Raw genomic sequence first — 18,463 nt, 5'->3', positions numbered from 1 at the left:
TGCAGTCCACTGCAATGTTGTGGGTCATAGTTTGTGCCGCCACACTGGAGTAGTTGGCTCTTTTGTGGTCAACATTGTATTCCGCGTCCAACGACATTTTAATCTTAAAAATCAGCCTAGAAATGATTAAGTTATCCATTTTCCGATATTAGGGCTTGTCTTGCATGGACTCTTAAGGCAAATGCTCTTTTTAACCGCTGAGGTGCAATGCTGATTCCAGTAGTAATGCTACATAAACTCCTTAAGTCATGAGTCATGGGAGACTATTCCTAATTTGGGAAAAAATGAATAACTTCGCTATTTCAAGATAGATTTTTGCGATCGAAATGTCATATGAGGCGGAATTAAATGTTCTTTCCCTACATAAGATCTTATCATGATTTTCGCAATTAAAAAATCATATTGTTAATTAATTAAATAATAAGATAACGAATACGATACTTATATAAATATTACAAAAAAATCAGTACAAAATTTAACTGTAATTATTTGCAGTAATTTTATTTTCATCCCAACCTCGCCTAGTATAAATTTCATTTCGAAAATAAAGGTTCAAAAGCAGTTTTTCACGGCCAAGATCACATTATTTCGTAATCACAAACTTTAGAAGGTTTAATGTCTTCGAAGAAATTTGACAATATAATGCAGAGTATCTCTTGAAAAAAAATTTTGGTTAATAATCTTCCTGGAAAAAACGAATATTGAATAAAATCAAATTCAACTCAATTGCCATTTTTCAACATTTTCCTTCTTCTTTCCAAAAAAACAATATATGATCTCAATACACTGAAGATTTTCTGTTTTGTCGAGCAGTCTCATTTCACGAGCCTCCAATTACTTTTATCGATGCTTGAAGTGTTTTGTTTTGTTTTGGTAAACAGTGTTAAGAACAGTTCCCGATCAGAAGTCAGCGTAACTGCTCCAAAACCATCAACAATTAAGCGGCTCCGCACGATGGAAACAATAAACCAAATTCCATAACTAATTCGAGATCCGCCCTTCCTTGACTATGTGCTCATTTTGTTTGACATACAAAATGTTCGTGGCGCAAATTAGAAATAGTTTCTTTTCTTATAAAAAGAATATTTTTCTTATTGATTTCGATTGATTTTTTGTTTGTTTTATGATATTACGTAACAAAGGACGAACCATCCCTCCCCCTCAGATAAGAATTTGTAAGATATTTTGAAGCTCCCCCTCCCCCCACATGCCATTACATAACTGTAATGTAATGTAGTGTATGGCCACTTTAGTAAGGTCAACAAGTATTCCCAGGTAACAATTGAAGTTTTATAGCACGCTACAAGTGTAATCTAAGTTTTATGAGGGGCTATAAAACTACCATAAAACTCCAATTGTTACTAGGGTTGGGTCCTGTCTTGCGTTGCGTTTTGAAGTAGAATACTTCTAACGTTTCAATATAGGAGCTCCGCTTCAAAAATATCAGCCGGAATTTTGCCCGAGTTTTTGAACGTATTCTGCCGTTGGACTGAATAAACAAAATAAAAATTTTGAGCTATCTCATTGCAAATATGTACAACAATTTTGTGTTTCTTCCGTAGTATGTAAAACTACTAGAACTAATGGATTTTATGAAAGCAGTAATTATCTACTCCATGATTAGCCAATACAATTCTACCAAGCAACGATCGTTGCTGGGACCGCCCCTTTGTCATCCAATGAAATGCGACACACGTATAAAAACAGAACACATGAAAAAAATGTCATTGTGCTTTCTGACCTCGTAGTAAGCAAACGTTGTATGCCAGATCAAACTCTTTGGAACAATATGCGTATTCCATGACTGCCGCCAGCAATCATTCCAATGATGCACAGGCGCGCCAGTTTCATGCATACATACGAAAAAAATGAGCAACTTTTTGGCTACCATTTGGGTCCTAGGTCAACTGCGTTGATTCTTAGCTCGATCGGGGAAGCTATATTTTTGCGCCCATGCTTCAAAGTTTACATGAAATTTTGTATGGCTTTCACTAAATAATTCCTCCAGGAGACGCCCATTACCTCTTAAAAATAAATCGACATATGCATTTTATCGAAAACTAGCTAATACACATCGCGCTGCGCTGCGACATTCAACGAAATAGGAGGAAAACACAATTTGTTTCGAAGCGCCATCTGGCGAGCAGATAATCTCCAACCAATAGCACACAGAACAAATGCCTACTATGCATAAATTTTGACGGCAATCGGTTGAGCCGTTTGGGAGTCCATAAACGATATAACGCTTGTAGAACAAGTAATTAAACCAAAACCGATTGATGGTTTGACGAATGATACAAAATTCAATTTTCGTAGCATCACTGCTGAATTATTTTAAACTTTCTCTCATTGTGTACAAAAGAAGTCTCATTTCATTCCTAAAAACTATTGTGAAGTGACCAAACAACTCAGTTTATTGATTTGGACTCAATAAAAGAAAGTCAAAGAACATTGTATATGATTCGAGTGCCAGCAGCAGTGGTGCTAGAAAAACTGAATATTTTATCAATCGTCAGATCATCTGTGGAAAAAGTTATTCTGCTGAATAACTTTTTCCACAAGCGTCAGATCGTTTCGCGGTCTTCGAGACATGGTTTCACTGTTGAATTTCCTACCAAAACCACATATCGATTTATTTTAGGAGATATTAGGCAACTCCTGGAGGAAGTATATTTTATAAAAACCGATTTTCCCAGGCAAACTTTAAACGATGGGCGCAAAAATATAGTTTCACTGATTGAGCTAAAAATTTGCACGATTCTTTTAGAAGCCAAATATTACCCAAAAAGTTGCTCGGAGCAGGAATCTAATTTTTGTCCCACAGCAGAATGCTCTTTTTTGCAGAATGCTCTTTTTTGCGCTGGAGATTGTGCTCTTTAAATTATATGTGGCGTTTCAGGTAAATTCATCACGGCCCGCCAAAGTGCATTGCGTTGTATACACTGGAGTATACATTGGAGTGCGCTCTTTGGTTCGTTTTCCGCTGGTAAGCGATAGTGCGGGTGCGATTGACGATTTGATTAGCACTGGTTAGTGATGGGCATTTCGAAAACTAAAATCGATTTTGCTTCATCGATTTTTTATGCAATAAAAATCGGTGCTTTCATCACTTGAGCGACTATAATTGGGAAACTTCGCATGTAGAAGTATCCCCAGAAGAGAACATGGTCATTAGTTCAATTACACCAAAGTTCTGTGATGTTCTGGCTGCAACCATTATGACTAGGATAATACACGAGTTCGTCCCATTCGCCAATTTTGCGCTCTTTTCCAGCGAAAATAAAATAATATGTAGCAAAATCATCACTATCTGACATGAATAAGTGGTAAAGAATAAATTCCCATAAGAAAAGTTGGATTTGAATGTGTCGTGTTACTGACACTAGCTTGCTACCAGTAAGACGACATATCCGATTCAACATTAAAGTGGTGCGAGTTAGACACTCAATCCAAACGCCTAACGCCACTGGCTGGTACCGAGTCTTAGTTAGGCAAGCACAGAAGCTCTGGGGACATTTCCCTATACTCGCCAGCAACACAGAGCTTCTATGCTTTGCTAACCAAGACATCACGTATGTTGTGTGAGCTATTTGAATTTAGTGTCTAACTGGTGGCAATTTGGCGTTGGTTTAGATATATCGTCAAACTGGCTGTAAGTTGGTGCCAGTTACTGACAAGTGGAACACGAAACATTCAATTTCAACTTTTCAAAGTTACGTATTGTGCCTTCATGCGCGAATTAGTTCATCTAGAGGTGTGCGCCGATGAAAAATGTCGTTGTCGGCGGCGTAGGTGTGATTTGGGCCGGCGGCGGCGGCGTATCGGCGTGACGCCGTTTGCTAAAATCATCGGCGGCGGCGGCGGCGCAAAGCGGCGTGGGATATTTTTTGATATGGATGGAAAGTAGTAATTTGCTCAATCATCTTGCTATGTTGACTATTGTGTCTGCGTGTGTCAAAATTAAACCAAATATTGATGACGTAGCGGTGTCATCAGCTTTAAGCATAACACTGTTTTTTAACCGGGAATTAATTTTATTTGAGAAAATGGAAAAAAAAATAAAAGTAAATATCCAAAATTGCGATTACTAAAGATAAATTTAAACAACCGCTCCTAATGCTTGCAATGCCAACCGTTACGAATATCGATGCTAACACAGTTTCAGAAAGCAAAGTTTTATGCCATTCATTTTAATAAATATTCCTCTGAGATAAAATAACAATACCTGGTCTTCAGTCTAATTTCTACTTCTGCCTGAGCCAGACCTATACAACCGAGTGAAGTGAAATAGAATTTATTAACCTGATACTTGGAGAAATTTCTTTATGCTGAGAATGTGGATCGATTATTCAACTAAAAATCACGGAATTATTAAATAAACCACGCTTTGTCCCCATAACATGCAAATTCCTACGCGCATGTATTAACATCAGACGCCACATCGTGAACAATCCTTGCGCAATACAAAGATACATATACAAACGAGAATGCATCTCAGCGAATTGCCGACTCATCGACGATATACCTATTTGAACAGTGATCTCTATACAAATACCTACAAACGGTTCCCAAATTTGTGACAGTTGTTCAGGACATAATGACAACTGCTAAACAGCATCCAGCACCCCAAAATCAACTGTTAGCACTATCGGTGAGGATAAAAAGGCGACGTTGCTCACGCGCAAGTGCAAGAAGCAAGATTCAACATCCGACCGTCGGCACCAATACAGCTTTAACTATGAAGACCTGGACGTCAGACATGAGAGAAGCAAATAATCCCAAAGATACAGCAGACAAGCAGTCAACTGTATCCCCACCGCTAAAGAAGGTCTCCACTCTCAATAGAAAGTCACGAGCACGAGATTCTGCGGATAACCAATAATGTTTTTTGCTGAAATATTGAAATAGAAATTAACGGGACGTTTTCTGGGCCACTCTGATCGTTTGATACACCGCACTCAATATTTTGTCCACGTATATCGTTGGAAAAAATCCTTAGCATGATAAAATTACAAAATGGTGCGGCTTCCAATACAGGTTAAACATCGAATCACTTTCGAACAATAGGCCAATATGGTATGGTAGTTTCGATTGCGGCAAAGTTCTACTGTATCGATTTTGTAGACTTTTTCGGTAAATTAAAGGAAAAGAGAAACAAAGGATAAGAAAATTGAAATGCGGATTTTTCTAGAGAGAACCAGTTGTAAACGTACAGAAAACCTTCCATTATGCTGACAGAAGTATGTTTCACTAGTTTTTCGTTCCAAGTTTCATTTCGGCAGACTTTGCAGCCAGGTTTTAGGAATGTGCAGTGCTACTGCATGGCTAGTGTTACGAGGCTACTGACTACTAAGAATCCTTCCTGGCGGGGGCTGGCTTATACGACGGGTGGCTTATACGACACCAACGCCTTACCCTCTGAACTACCAGACCAAGGTTAATAGTTAAAAGTCGTACGGCTTGAATTACTATATCGAAGGCATGACGTGACGTGAGTTAACTTTCGAGGCCTGCTTTCAACATCGCCAGTAGATGTTCAGCAATCGCTATACGAGCTTTGCTTGCGTGCAAATTTGAGTAGAATGGTGATTCACGCGTGCGATGGTAATTTGCAACGTATTTTTATTTAAATATTTACACAGATTTTGTAGAAACAATTGTACTGGCTTATATGTCGGTTCATTAAGTTTAACTGTTTCTAACCATGAAAAAGTGACATCATTCGGTCGATATGCTATCTAATTCCGCATGAGCCAAATATGTTCTTGCACTAAGTAACTTGTGTCTTTAACTACTGAGAATTCAACAGTAGGGAGTATTATGGTTTCCACAGACTGACTGTTGATTGCTGCGATCCGGATGACTATGCGAGTAGGAAGTCAGCAAAAGTATTGTCCAGGCTATTTTATTATCATATCGATTGATTGATTAGTAAAACAAGAAACGCTTAGAACAAGTATATTGCTAAACTTCTGAATATCTTAATACCTTTTACCAACCTATTCGGCTGATATTCGCTTGTCCAGTCTTTAAACAGCGGAACACTATATAAATTCACAGTTCATAAGCAAACCGCTCGCAGATACGGTGACAGTTTAATTTCTTGCTGAATTGCCGTGCGGTTCGAAAGCAGCTTTGTTTCCATATGGACTACAATATGCTGCCTCAAGATTGGTAATGGTAAGAATCACACAAAACTATTACAACCAATAAGATTATCGTAAAGTAAACCAAAATTCTTTCACTCAATACACATTCAGGTCAAATTGTTGCTTCGCAATGAGAGGATCAAATGATTTCCGAATAATTATTTATTCACAATGAATAATAAAAACTTCGTAGGATGACAATGATATGTTATAAGCATATGCTATATACAATTCAGAGCGCATAACTTACGTTTAGTATTTATTCCTCTTCTATTCCTCCTATATTTGCGTTCGCAACTTATTTGTGACTTCGTGTCAATTCTGCAATATTATATTGCATTAATCCTAGTATTTTTAGTATTAAGTTTCAATGATATTACCTTCAGCAGCGTCACTAGTGACCCAATCGTGACTGTGAAGTGCGTGAATTAGGTTCCGTTAACTACAATATGAAAATTTGCTAATTTTATGGAGTTATACAAAAGCAGTTTAGTGGGAAACTAACCTCGAATTAGTTACAGATTGTTAAATGTGAATTTCTATCACCGATAACGATCACAGCTGCTTTACGAGTTAATACATCTAACGCGACTTGCAAATTGCAGCGTATAACTGTGTTTTAAATACAATTTCAAATAAATCTTTATAATTTATAAATCGAGTAAACTTTTTAGAATATAATCTTCAGCACACGCGGATTGGCTTTCTTCTACTGGTTGTCGTTTCATACCAGCGCGATCGAGTACACGGTGGGTCTCCTGTCATGATCGTTAAGTTGATGGGTTTTTTAGATCTGGTCGTCTCGATGAGGCGCGTGACCCATTGGGTAGTTTACAATGGACTCGGCGCGAGTTTAAATATGATCGGCGGCGCAGCACAAAAAAGGCAATCGGCGCGCTGACCATTTTTTCCTAAAATCGGCGGCGTGTCAAAATCATCGGCGGCGGCGGCGTGGCGCGGCGGCGCACAGCTCTAAGTTCATCCAATGTTTTCCTTCAAGGCTGACAATATTTCTGTTTAGAAAAGAGTGAAGCGTTAAAAAATCTTCCAAAAAGCTTACAAAGAATTGTTCTTCAATTTTTCCTTTAAAACTTAAAATGATCGATTTTGTTCCATATTTTCTCTTGGGAAAATAAATGGTTTTGTGTAGCAATATTCTAAATGGAACAAACTCTAGAGACACAAAAAACTGTACTTCAAGTCACAGGCATGCCAAAACACCAGCCGGAACCCATGTAAAAGAATAACGAATTACCTAGAACACCGCAGCCCAGATACGACCCATATCGGGATCTAGCTGCTCACAGGTTCAATTTAACACAATCTCAAAACCACCTTTGGCATAGTCCAACGAATGCACGCAATTGAGCCCGCAAGCAGCATGCCATAGCAAAACACAGGCAATTCACAGCGACAACATCATCTACTCTCAAACGATGCTGACTAGCCGCGTATAAGCTCACAGGGGCTCGGCAGCAGCATCATCGCGAAGCGAGCATACATAAATTATTTATTTTTATTAGAGCCACTAGTGAGCGAGCGAGTGAACGAACGAGCGATCACTGTATTTTCTGGTTGTTCCTGCAGTGCCCCCGTCCGAAACAGCATGCAGCAGTAGTTGTACCTCTTGTACGTACCGAGAAAGAGTGTGTTTGAAGTTAAGCTGAGGACGCGGATCCAACCGGCAGAAAACATGCTGCCATTCATCGCTGCTGGTTGGCTTGGGTGAGTTATGGACTGGGAGATAATAAAATTATTAAAATTTATGCACGCTTCTCGCCTGGTCTGGCAGTGCTGGCAACTGTGCGTTTCAGCAGAGCGTTCGGTCGAGTGGAGGAGGAGGAGGAGGCGACGGAGAAATGCACGGCTTTGTGAATCAGCTGGCTGCGGAATGTCGGATGCATGAATTTTGGAAGATATGACGTGTGAAAATACAACCGTGGACGGGCCAGGTATGTATTGTACCAAGCTGTTCGGGGAATAATCTTGAGGACCTGAAAGTGATTAACTCAAATCATAAAATAATAACACTATGCATTCCACGGCGTAAGTGTTCAGGTTGGGTATTTTGTGAGGCAAACAAAGCACGACTTCTAACCCATGGTTGTAAATGAACTGTCAGAAATCCTAATGGCAAACAAACAGACAAAGCAACCATTGCTTCGGATTCAACACACTATTTTGGCAAGAATTTTCTAATTTTGCATCGCATTTCAAAATGTCACTCGATTCAACGCTAGACCCTAGAGAGGAAGTTCGTTTTCTGAGCAAGGTTAACCGTCTGGTACGGCGCCTGGTGAAGAGGACCCACTTTACGACCCGAGAACTGGAAGCGTGTCTGCTGATCTACTACAAGCTGGTGCGTGACGATGAAACCAACCAGGGACTGATCGTGGGGAGACACCAGCTGGACATGGTGTTCGACATGGCCTTTGGAATCTCCGACGGTGTCACGGTAGCACGAATCTATAACGCACTGGATAAGGGTGTTACGTCGCATGTCACAATGGAGCAGTGGGTGTTAATGTTATCGCTATTTCTGAGGGGAACCATCGACGAGAAGATCGATCATTGCTTCAAAGTTTACGATATTGGTGGTGAAGGTGTCATTCGGAGGGAACACATGCTGGTTCTACTGAAGGGTTCATTTGTCAAAGAGCACGAGGAGGACGCGGATGAAGAGAACAAGGATCTAGCGGAGATAATTCTGCGCAAATTGGACATGGATAGGGATGGTGCTATTTCGCGGAATGACTTTCGAGAAGCGGTGCGCAAAGAACCGGAATTTATGGAGTGTTTCGGTCAAGCACTGCCGGATCGTGCTCATGTGTACGCCTTCTCTCGGACATTCCTGGAAAAGGTGCCAAAATTTTAAAGCATTTAAGATAAAAATTTTAAGAAAACAAATTCAAACAAACTTGCATAAAACAGCCTATTTTTATTTAGTACAAGCGCTCCAAGCCCTATTGACTGATCGGCCTGCAACCAATTAGTGCCTCTTTCCCAGAAAAAAAAACACGAGCAACAGTAACTTCAAAAGACAAACATACAAAAACTCTTCACAATTCGTTGGCAATAAAGAAGCAATTATCGCTTCGCCCTAAGCCCCTACCCCGAAAACACGAATCAACGTCAGTGGGAAACGGCTGCGGGAAAAACGAATCGCGTTTCGAAAAATTAGAAAACAAGTAGTGTCAACAGCGACCCGGTTCGTCCCAGAAACTCTTTCCCCCTCTTTCGCCACAATGTGCTCGTTTGTGCGTTATGAAACGGAACGCAGAGCAAGAAATGAAAAATTAATCTCCCGGCTAAGCGATTCTTCATTTCCTACTAACAAACTGTGGCTTCCCACCCAGCAGCACACAAAAACTGGCAGAAGGCGGTCAACTTCACGTCGCACGCAGTTGCACATTTCCACCCACGCAAAGTATGTGGACGGGATGCTGAAAAGAGTAGTTCAAAGGAAAATTTAAATGCTAGATTTGCTGGTTCTGACGACTTGTCATATTTTTGTAGTTAATCTTTTGCACGTACTGCAACGGTACGGGATTAGAGACGCTGGACGACAGGCCCAGGGAAATGCTTCATTGAGGATGCTGACATCCAACTAGAAACTATGACATAATTTACTGAGGTTTTTATTTAAAGCAATTCAACTAATTCAATCATAATTGCAAAAAAACTATGCACAAATATGTAGGCGCAAACAATGTAACGAAATGTGACTATGTGTAACCTCGCCCATTAGCGCTATATAAGATTATAATCCTACCTGTTAAGCCGTAATCATCGTCGTATAATCCCACAAACAATCTATCATCCAAATTCTGTTAATCTTCAACGGTTTATCGCCGGGCTACCTGTTGCATTAATCATTCCAGCACTCATAAACCACCCGGCGCATAACTCACCCAGCACATCAAATCTCCCCATTTCACATTTCTCTCCAGCATCATTTTTTTTTTCGTCTTTGATTCGAACCTTCACCTTCACTGGATTCCGCACAAAGGCATCGTTCATAAATTACCTAAACGACTTGTTCCAAACAATGTGCTTGTTTATGGGCATTCCTCACGTGAGATTTAGATGCGCGAGTATATCTTCTTTCCTGCGTCTTGCACGACTTCATTTAATTCACCGCAAAGATTGAAGATTCATCGCGCATTAGATTTAAGCATCACGTGCTGCCACGAACGGTAGAAGGTAGAAAGGTAGACAATAAAAAACAACCACTCAACATCCCCCCTGGTTCGAGTGCAACATGTATGTATCTCAGAGCGTCGTCGTACAACATCGCGGTCAACATAAGAGGGAGTAAATATTTAATACCGAACCGTTTACCACCCAAGTGAGATTTTATTACCGCGTATGACTGCAATTATATGGTTTAGGATGATCCCCGTCCTCCTGCAACTAGACTCTGATGATGCTGTTTTGGTGGAGCTTTCTTAACCTGCACTGGAGCAGCTTTCACCGGTACATTACAAGGTTTTAATGACTTTATAACAGCTACCAAGGGATGGAGAAAGGTGCTATGTTTCGTGGAAGGATAGCAACATCTTTTTTCGTTCCCGATGCTGAATCACGCTGGCTATAATTTGTTAAATGCTAAACTAAGCTTGAATTTCAAAAGAACCGCAATCATCTATCAGGATAGTAAATTCGAATTTGCTATAAACGATAAACGATAAACGATAAACGATAAACGATAAACGATAAACGATAAACGATAAACGATAAACGATAAACGATAAACGATAAACGATAAACGATAAACGATAAACGATAAACGATAAACGATAAACGATAAACGATAAACGATAAACGATAAACGATAAACGATAAACGATAAACGATAAACGATAAACGATAAACGATAAACGATAAACGATAAACGATAAACGATAAACGATAAACGATAAACGATAAACGATAAACGATAAACGATAAACGATAAACGATAAACGATAAACGATAAACGATAAACGATAAACGATAAACGATAAACGATAAACGATAAACGATAAACGATAAACGATAAACGATAAACGATAAACGATAAACGATAAACGATAAACGATAAACGATAAACGATAAACGATAAACGATAAACGATAAACGATAAACGATAAACGATAAACGATAAACGATAAACGATAAACGATAAACGATAAACGATAAACGATAAACGATAAACGATAAACGATAAACGATAAACGATAAACGATAAACGATAAACGATAAACGATAAACGATAAACGATAAACGATAAACGATAAACGATAAACGATAAACGATAAACGATAAACGATAAACGATAAACGATAAACGATAAACGATAAACGATAAACGATAAACGATAAACGATAAACGATAAACGATAAACGATAAACGATAAACGATAAACGATAAACGATAAACGATAAACGATAAACGATAAACGATAAACGATAAACGATAAACGATAAACGATAAACGATAAACGATAAACGATAAACGATAAACGATAAACGATAAACGATAAACGATAAACGATAAACGATAAACGATAAACGATAAACGATAAACGATAAACGATAAACGATAAACGATAAACGATAAACGATAAACGATAAACGATAAACGATAAACGATAAACGATAAACGATAAACGATAAACGATAAACGATAAACGATAAACGATAAACGATAAACGATAAACGATAAACGATAAACGATAAACGATAAACGATAAACGATAAACGATAAACGATAAACGATAAACGATAAACGATAAACGATAAACGATAAACGATAAACGATAAACGATAAACGATAAACGATAAACGATAAACGATAAACGATAAACGATAAACGATAAACGATAAACGATAAACGATAAACGATAAACGATAAACGATAAACGATAAACGATAAACGATAAACGATAAACGATAAACGATAAACGATAAACGATAAACGATAAACGATAAACGATAAACGATAAACGATAAACGATAAACGATAAACGATAAACGATAAACGATAAACGATAAACGATAAACGATAAACGATAAACGATAAACGATAAACGATAAACGATAAACGATAAACGATAAACGATAAACGATAAACGATAAACGATAACGGAACTTCACGTGAAATCGCACGTAGAATTTCCTGTAGAATATCACATGATATTTCACGCCAAATTTCACGTGAAATTATGTGAAAATTCACGTGAAATCTCACGTTTAATTTCACGTCAAATTTCGAATAGAATTGTGCTTGAAATTTCAGGAAAAAATTCACCTGAAATTTGTTAAATTTAACGCGAAACTTAACGCGGAATTTCACGTGGTACTTCGCGTGGAATTTCACGCATAAGCTCACGTGGAATTTCGCATGAAATTTCAGGTGGCATTTCACCTGGAGGTTTACGCAGTACTTCAGATGGAATTTCAAGTAGAATTTAATTTGGAATTTCACGTGAGAATTTACGTGAAATTACGCCTAAAAATTCACGATCAATTTAACGTGAAATAACATGAAAATTCACGTGGATTCCAAAGTAACATTTTGCGCCAAATTGCACGTAGAATCCTGCGCGAATTTATGCGTGGCACTTTACGTGGGATTCAGTGGAAATTTTCATGCAATATGCTGTAGAATTTCACATGGAATGGTGGAATTGAACTCCACCTGAAAATTCGCGTAAAATATTCGGGGGATATTCAACTTGAAATTCTACGAGAGATTTCACGTAAAATTCCACGTGAATTTCACCTGAAAGTTCACGTAAAATTACAGATGAAATTCGATGTGAAATTTCACTTGAAGCTCATTGGGAGATTTCTCGTAAATCGTTGTGAAATTCCACGTGAGATTGCAAGTAATGTTGCACGGAAAGTGGGATTTCGCGTGAAATATCACGTGAAACTTCAAGTAGAATTTCACATTAAATTTCATGTGAAATCTTACTTTGAAATCTACACAAAACTTCAAGTGTAATTTCACGTGGATCTCACGTAAAATTTCACGTGAGCCTTCATGATGAATGACGTAAATATTTACGTAAAATTTAACTTGGATTCCTACATGAAATTTTACAAAGAATTTCATATGGATTTTCACGTAAAATTTCACATGAAATTTCACTTAGAACTTCACGCGAGTTCTTAGGTGGAAATCATCGCAGAATCGCTTTAGAGTAGAAATTAACGTGAAATTGAACATGGAATTTCACGTAAAAGTTCATCTGGAATTACACCGGGAAATTAAATTGAAACTTCACGCAGAATTCAATGTGGAATTTCACGTAAGAGTTCCCGTAAAATATCATGTAAAATTTCACGTGAAATTTGTTGTGGAAAAAACATAAAAATTTACGTAAAATCTAATTTCATGTCAAATTTATGCGGAATTCTATTGAAATTTGCATAAATTCCGTGGAAATTTGCATGAAATCAAACGCGCAATTTCACGTGGAAATGCACGTGATATATACGAAAAATTTCACGTGAAAACTCGCGTGAAATTTCAGATGATATTCCGCGTGAAATTCTACTTGAAATTCTCTGGGAGATTTCCATGTGAAATTCCACGTGAAATGCCAAGTAAAATTTCCCAAGATATTCTACATGAAATTCTACATGAAATTACAAGTTATGTGTCACGGAAAATGGAAGAGAAATTTCACGCGGAACGTAATGTGGAATTTCACATGGAATTTTATTTGAAGTTTCACATGAAATTCAAAAGATTATTTTAATTGGAATTCCACGTGGAACTTTACATGTAATGACTTGGGAACCCACGTAAAATCTACCACGGAATTCCACATAAAATTTAATGTGGAATTTTAAGTTTATTTTTGATATCCACGAGAGTTTCGCGTGAAATTTCACTTGAAATTTCAAGTAAAAGTTCTCGTTCCCTTTATTCATAGCATGAAAATTCGCGTAAAATTCATCGTGAAATTTCACGTCCAATTTCACGTAAATTTTCACGTGGAACTTTTCGTCGAATTTCGTGGAAATTTGCGTGACACCTTAAGTGGAATTTCGCGTGGAGTTGTAAGTGAAATAAATGCGAAATTCCACGTGAAAATTCACCCGATGTTTCAGATGATTTTCCACATGAAATTCTGCTTGGAATCTTCCGGAAGATTCTGCACAAAATTCCACGTGCATTCTGAGTGAAAATTCACGTAAAATTTTAGGTGATCTTCCATGTGAAATCTCGCTTGAAATCATCCAGAAGATTTCACGTGAAATTCCACGTGGATTCCGAGTAAAAATTCATGGGAAATTTTGAGGTGATCTTTCACGTGAAATCCCTCTTGGAATCTTCCAGACGATTTCAAGTGAGTAAAAATTAACGTAAAGTTACAGGTAAAATTATACGTGGAATTCCACTTGAAATTTCCCGGGAAATTTCACGTCAATTCATGTGAAATTTTACATGAAACTCCCCGTGAAATTCCACATGAATTTCACATGGGATTTCAAATGAAATTTCACGTGGATTTCACGTTGAATCGCACAGAAAATTTTAAGTAGAATTTCACATCAAATTCTTGCGTAAAATTTGGTGTGGAATTACATGAAATATCGCGTGAAATTTCATTTGGCTTGTCATGTAAAATTTTACAGGGAATTTCACGTAGATATCCACGTAAATTATTTTTGCCCTTCAAATTTCCTGTCGAATTTTACGTGAGTCCTCAGAGGATTTCACATTAATTTTCAGGTGGAATTTTATGTAAAATTGTACGTGAAGCATCATGTTAAATTTTACGTGAAGTTGTTTGAAAATTCAAATGAAGTCTCGCGAAACTCCACGTCAATTTTTAAGTAGAATTTAATGTGGCATTCCATGTGGAAATTTACGCAAAATTTTACCTGATATTTCATGCGGAATTTCACCTGGAAATTCGCGAGGAAATTCAAGAACAATTCACTTGAAATTTCAGGTGGACTAGCATGAAAATTCACATGGAATCTAATGTGGAATTTATCGTCAAATTTCGCTTGGAATTCTAGGTGAAATTCTATCAGGAACTTCACGTGAAATTTCGTGGAAATTCGCGTGAAATTTAACCAGGGTTTTCAAGTGGAATTATGCGTGAAATTCAAGGGGTGAGTCGCTAAGCACAAATCGAATTGTGCTCACAAACAAACAGCGTGGTAGCTTGTGCCGCAATGTGCCACGATGTGCCATGGTGTTTAGTAAAACAAGAGCAATGGTTGCTATGATTATTCAACTACACTTTGTTGACAGTTTTTGAGTTGTCAAAAGTGTGCCTCATTGTGCCACACATTATGGTAACGAGTGAAATGAGCGTGAATTACTGTGAATCGTAATCTTATACCGTGTTATCGTAGGTGATACAGTTTGTGTGGCACATTGTTCTAAGCGACTCACCCCTTGGTGAAATTCCACTTGCAGCTATGTGTAAAAATCCACCTGAAATCGCTAGTTAATTGTCACATGAAATTGAAAATTAAATTCCACGTTAAATTTTCACGCGGAATTCAACGTAGGATTTCAAGTGGAATTTTACGTACAATCTCATGTAAAATCACAAATTAAATTTCAAGCAGATTTCCACAGAATTCTAAGCGAAGTTCCTTGTGGAATTTCACCTAGAATTCCTCTTGGAATATGATGTGAAATTCCACTTTAGATGTCACGTGAATTTTTATGCTATTCCACGTGAAACTTTGCGTGAATTCTCACGTGAAAATCCACGTAAATTTCCAGGAGAAAGGCTACCTGAAGTTCTATGTGAAAGTCCGTTCACGTTAAATTTTACGTGTTATTCCACGTGAAATCTCAGGTGAAATGGTGATATTCCAAGTGAAATTCTACTTGAAATTCTCCGGGAGATTTAACGTAAATCCATGTGAGGGTCCACAAGTTGCCACGTGCACGCGAATTTCGCGTAAAATCCCACAGAGAATTTCAATTGGAATTTCACGCAAAGTTTCACAACAAAGTTTACGTGAAATTCTACTTGAAATTGCACGTGGGGCTTCAGACGGAATAACGTGAAAATACACATTAAAAATTTTCAACGAATTTTCACTTGAAATTCTCCGGGAAATTTCACGTTAAATTCCACGCGAGTTTCACGTGAGATTCCATGTGAAAACAGGATAAAGTTCCACGTGAAATTTCACATGGACTTCCAGGTAATGAAAATTCTGTGTAAAATTACACGTTAAATTCCACGTGAAAACTTTCGTGAAGTTCTCTGAGGGAAATGAAGTAAAATTCCACATGAAATTCTACGTGGAGTTCCACATGGAATGCAACGTGAAATTACTTGTAAAATTTCACGGAAAATTAAACTTCACGTAGAATTTCGCAAGAAATTTTACGTGGGACCTTTCGTGGTATTCACGTAGAAATTCATGTGAAATCCCATCGAGATTTTCAAGTGGAATTTCATTTGGAAATTAACCGCCGAATTTTCGCGTGGAATTTAACATGAAACTTCACGTGGTATTTCAGCTGGTATTTCTCGTGCACATTTCACTTAGAATTTTTCGTAAGAATTCACGTGAATTCCACGTAAAAATCTGCGTTAAAATGTGGGTAAAGTTCCACGGAAAATAAGACATCACATCGAAATCGACGTGAAATTCCACGTAAAATCCACAAGACATTCAACTTGAATTTTCTCGTAGTTGCAGTTTAAACTCCATTTGAAATTCAACATGACATTTCCTGTTAAATTCCGCTTAAATTTTACGTGAAATCCCATGTGAAATTCCTCGTTACGTTTCACGTGAATAGTTAGGTGAAATTCTACGTGAGCTTCCACGTGAAATTTTACGAGAGATCTCGCGTGAATCTTTACATAGCTCCACGAAAAATTTCGCATAGAATTCCATAAACTTCAAGTGAGATTTCACGCTAATTTTCACTTAGTACCAATTACACGGGTTATTCCATGCACAATTCCCTGTAAAACTTCTATTCTCTTCTACTTGAAATTACACGGTAGATTCAACATTAAATTTAAAGTAAAATTTCAGATGAAATTCCACATTAAATTCTCCGAAAAATCACGTTAAATTCCACGCGGCACACCACATGACATTTTCTACAAAGTTTCAGAGGAAAATGAAATTTCACGTGGAATTTCACGAGGAACTTCTCGCGTACTTTCACCTGAAATTCACGTAGATTTTCATGTGAAATCCCACGGAAAATTTCGAATGCAATTGGAAGTGGAATTTAACGTGGAAGTTTATGTGAATTTTAGCGCGGAATTTAACTTTGAACTTTACGTAGAATTTCAAAATGGAATTTCTGGTGCATAATTCATGTTGATTTTCACGTTGATTTCAGGTGAAATTCCACGTTAAATCCCACGTGAGTTTCCACCTAAAATTCTCAGTGAGATTCTATGTGAAATTGCATGTGAATTCCACTTGAAATTCCATATGCAAATCCAGGTAAAGCTTCGCGGAAAATGGAATTTCACGAAATCCTTTGTGAAATTATACTTTAAATTCCATTCAACATTCCGCGTGACATTTCCTGTCAAATTCACTGAAATTCCGCGTAAAATTCCAAGTGAAATTCCCCATGACACTTCACGTGTAATGCCAGGTTAAATTCTACTTAGACTTCCACGTGAGATTCTGCGTGATTTTTTAATAAGTTCCACGAAAAATTTCACGCGAATTTCTATGTAAAATCTCATGTAAAGTTCCACCGAAAATGAAACTCGTCGTGCAATTCTACTTAAAATTTTAGGTTAAACTCCACATGAGATTTCACGCGTATTTTCATGTAATTTCAGGAGAAATTATACGGGGGATGCCATGTGCAATTCTGCGGAAAAATTTTATTTAAATTTCATATTAAATTTTACGTGAAATTCCGAAGGAAATTCCGCATAAAATTCCAAGTGAAATTCCAGGTGAATTTTTTGTTTTTTTATTTCGACCATGTTAGTCACATTTTCTTTTTTTTTGCATTTTAGCGACGTTCAATTAGCTAGAGATTACTGGGTAGGGAAAGTTATAAAAATTAGAGCCATAGTACTCAAGTGAGAGCAAGGATGTGAAGTATACAGATCGGAAAACTGGATCAGGCTTAATATCTTACGGGCTTAACTTTTGTCTTTTGCTTATTCGTGTTTAAGCACAACAAAATTTTTTTGAGTTTTTGTTGCGCTCAAACACGAATCAGCAAAACACAAAAGTTAAGGTGAAACGATGCCAAAATCACAACAAAGGTTCGGTTATGTCCGGCTATGTTCGGGTTACGTTCAGCATCTGTGTGCGGCTAGAAAGTACTATACCGAAGGAAAATGA

At 37.7% G+C, this 18,463-nt stretch overlaps 2 protein-coding genes across 12 annotated transcripts in view; both read left to right on the top strand.

The window, feature by feature from the left end:
- The window catches only part of LOC131690758 (collagen alpha-1(XVIII) chain), a 1,092,580-nt gene that overhangs the window by 352,758 nt on the left and 721,359 nt on the right, over positions 1-18,463 (top strand). The gene's annotated exons all lie outside the window — the stretch shown is intronic.
- On the top strand, positions 8,295-9,047 carry LOC131690764 (calaxin-like). The gene has a single exon (XM_058976755.1). The coding sequence runs from the start codon at positions 8,368-8,370 to the stop codon at positions 9,022-9,024; it is 657 nt and encodes a 218-aa protein (XP_058832738.1). The 5' UTR covers positions 8,295-8,367; the 3' UTR covers positions 9,025-9,047.

This window comes from Topomyia yanbarensis, chromosome 3, assembly GCF_030247195.1.
Source record: "Topomyia yanbarensis strain Yona2022 chromosome 3, ASM3024719v1, whole genome shotgun sequence".
Classification (NCBI taxonomy): Eukaryota; Metazoa; Arthropoda; class Insecta; order Diptera; family Culicidae; genus Topomyia; species Topomyia yanbarensis.
The sequence above is the reverse complement of the archived record's forward strand: the minus strand, read 5'-3'. Positions and strand labels throughout refer to the sequence as shown.

What these genes read in the sequence shown, in the direction of transcription:
- LOC131690764 (XM_058976755.1), top strand. Translation starts at nt 8,368, where the DNA reads ATGTCACTCGATTCAACGCTAGACCCTAGAGAGGAAGTTCGTTTTCTG.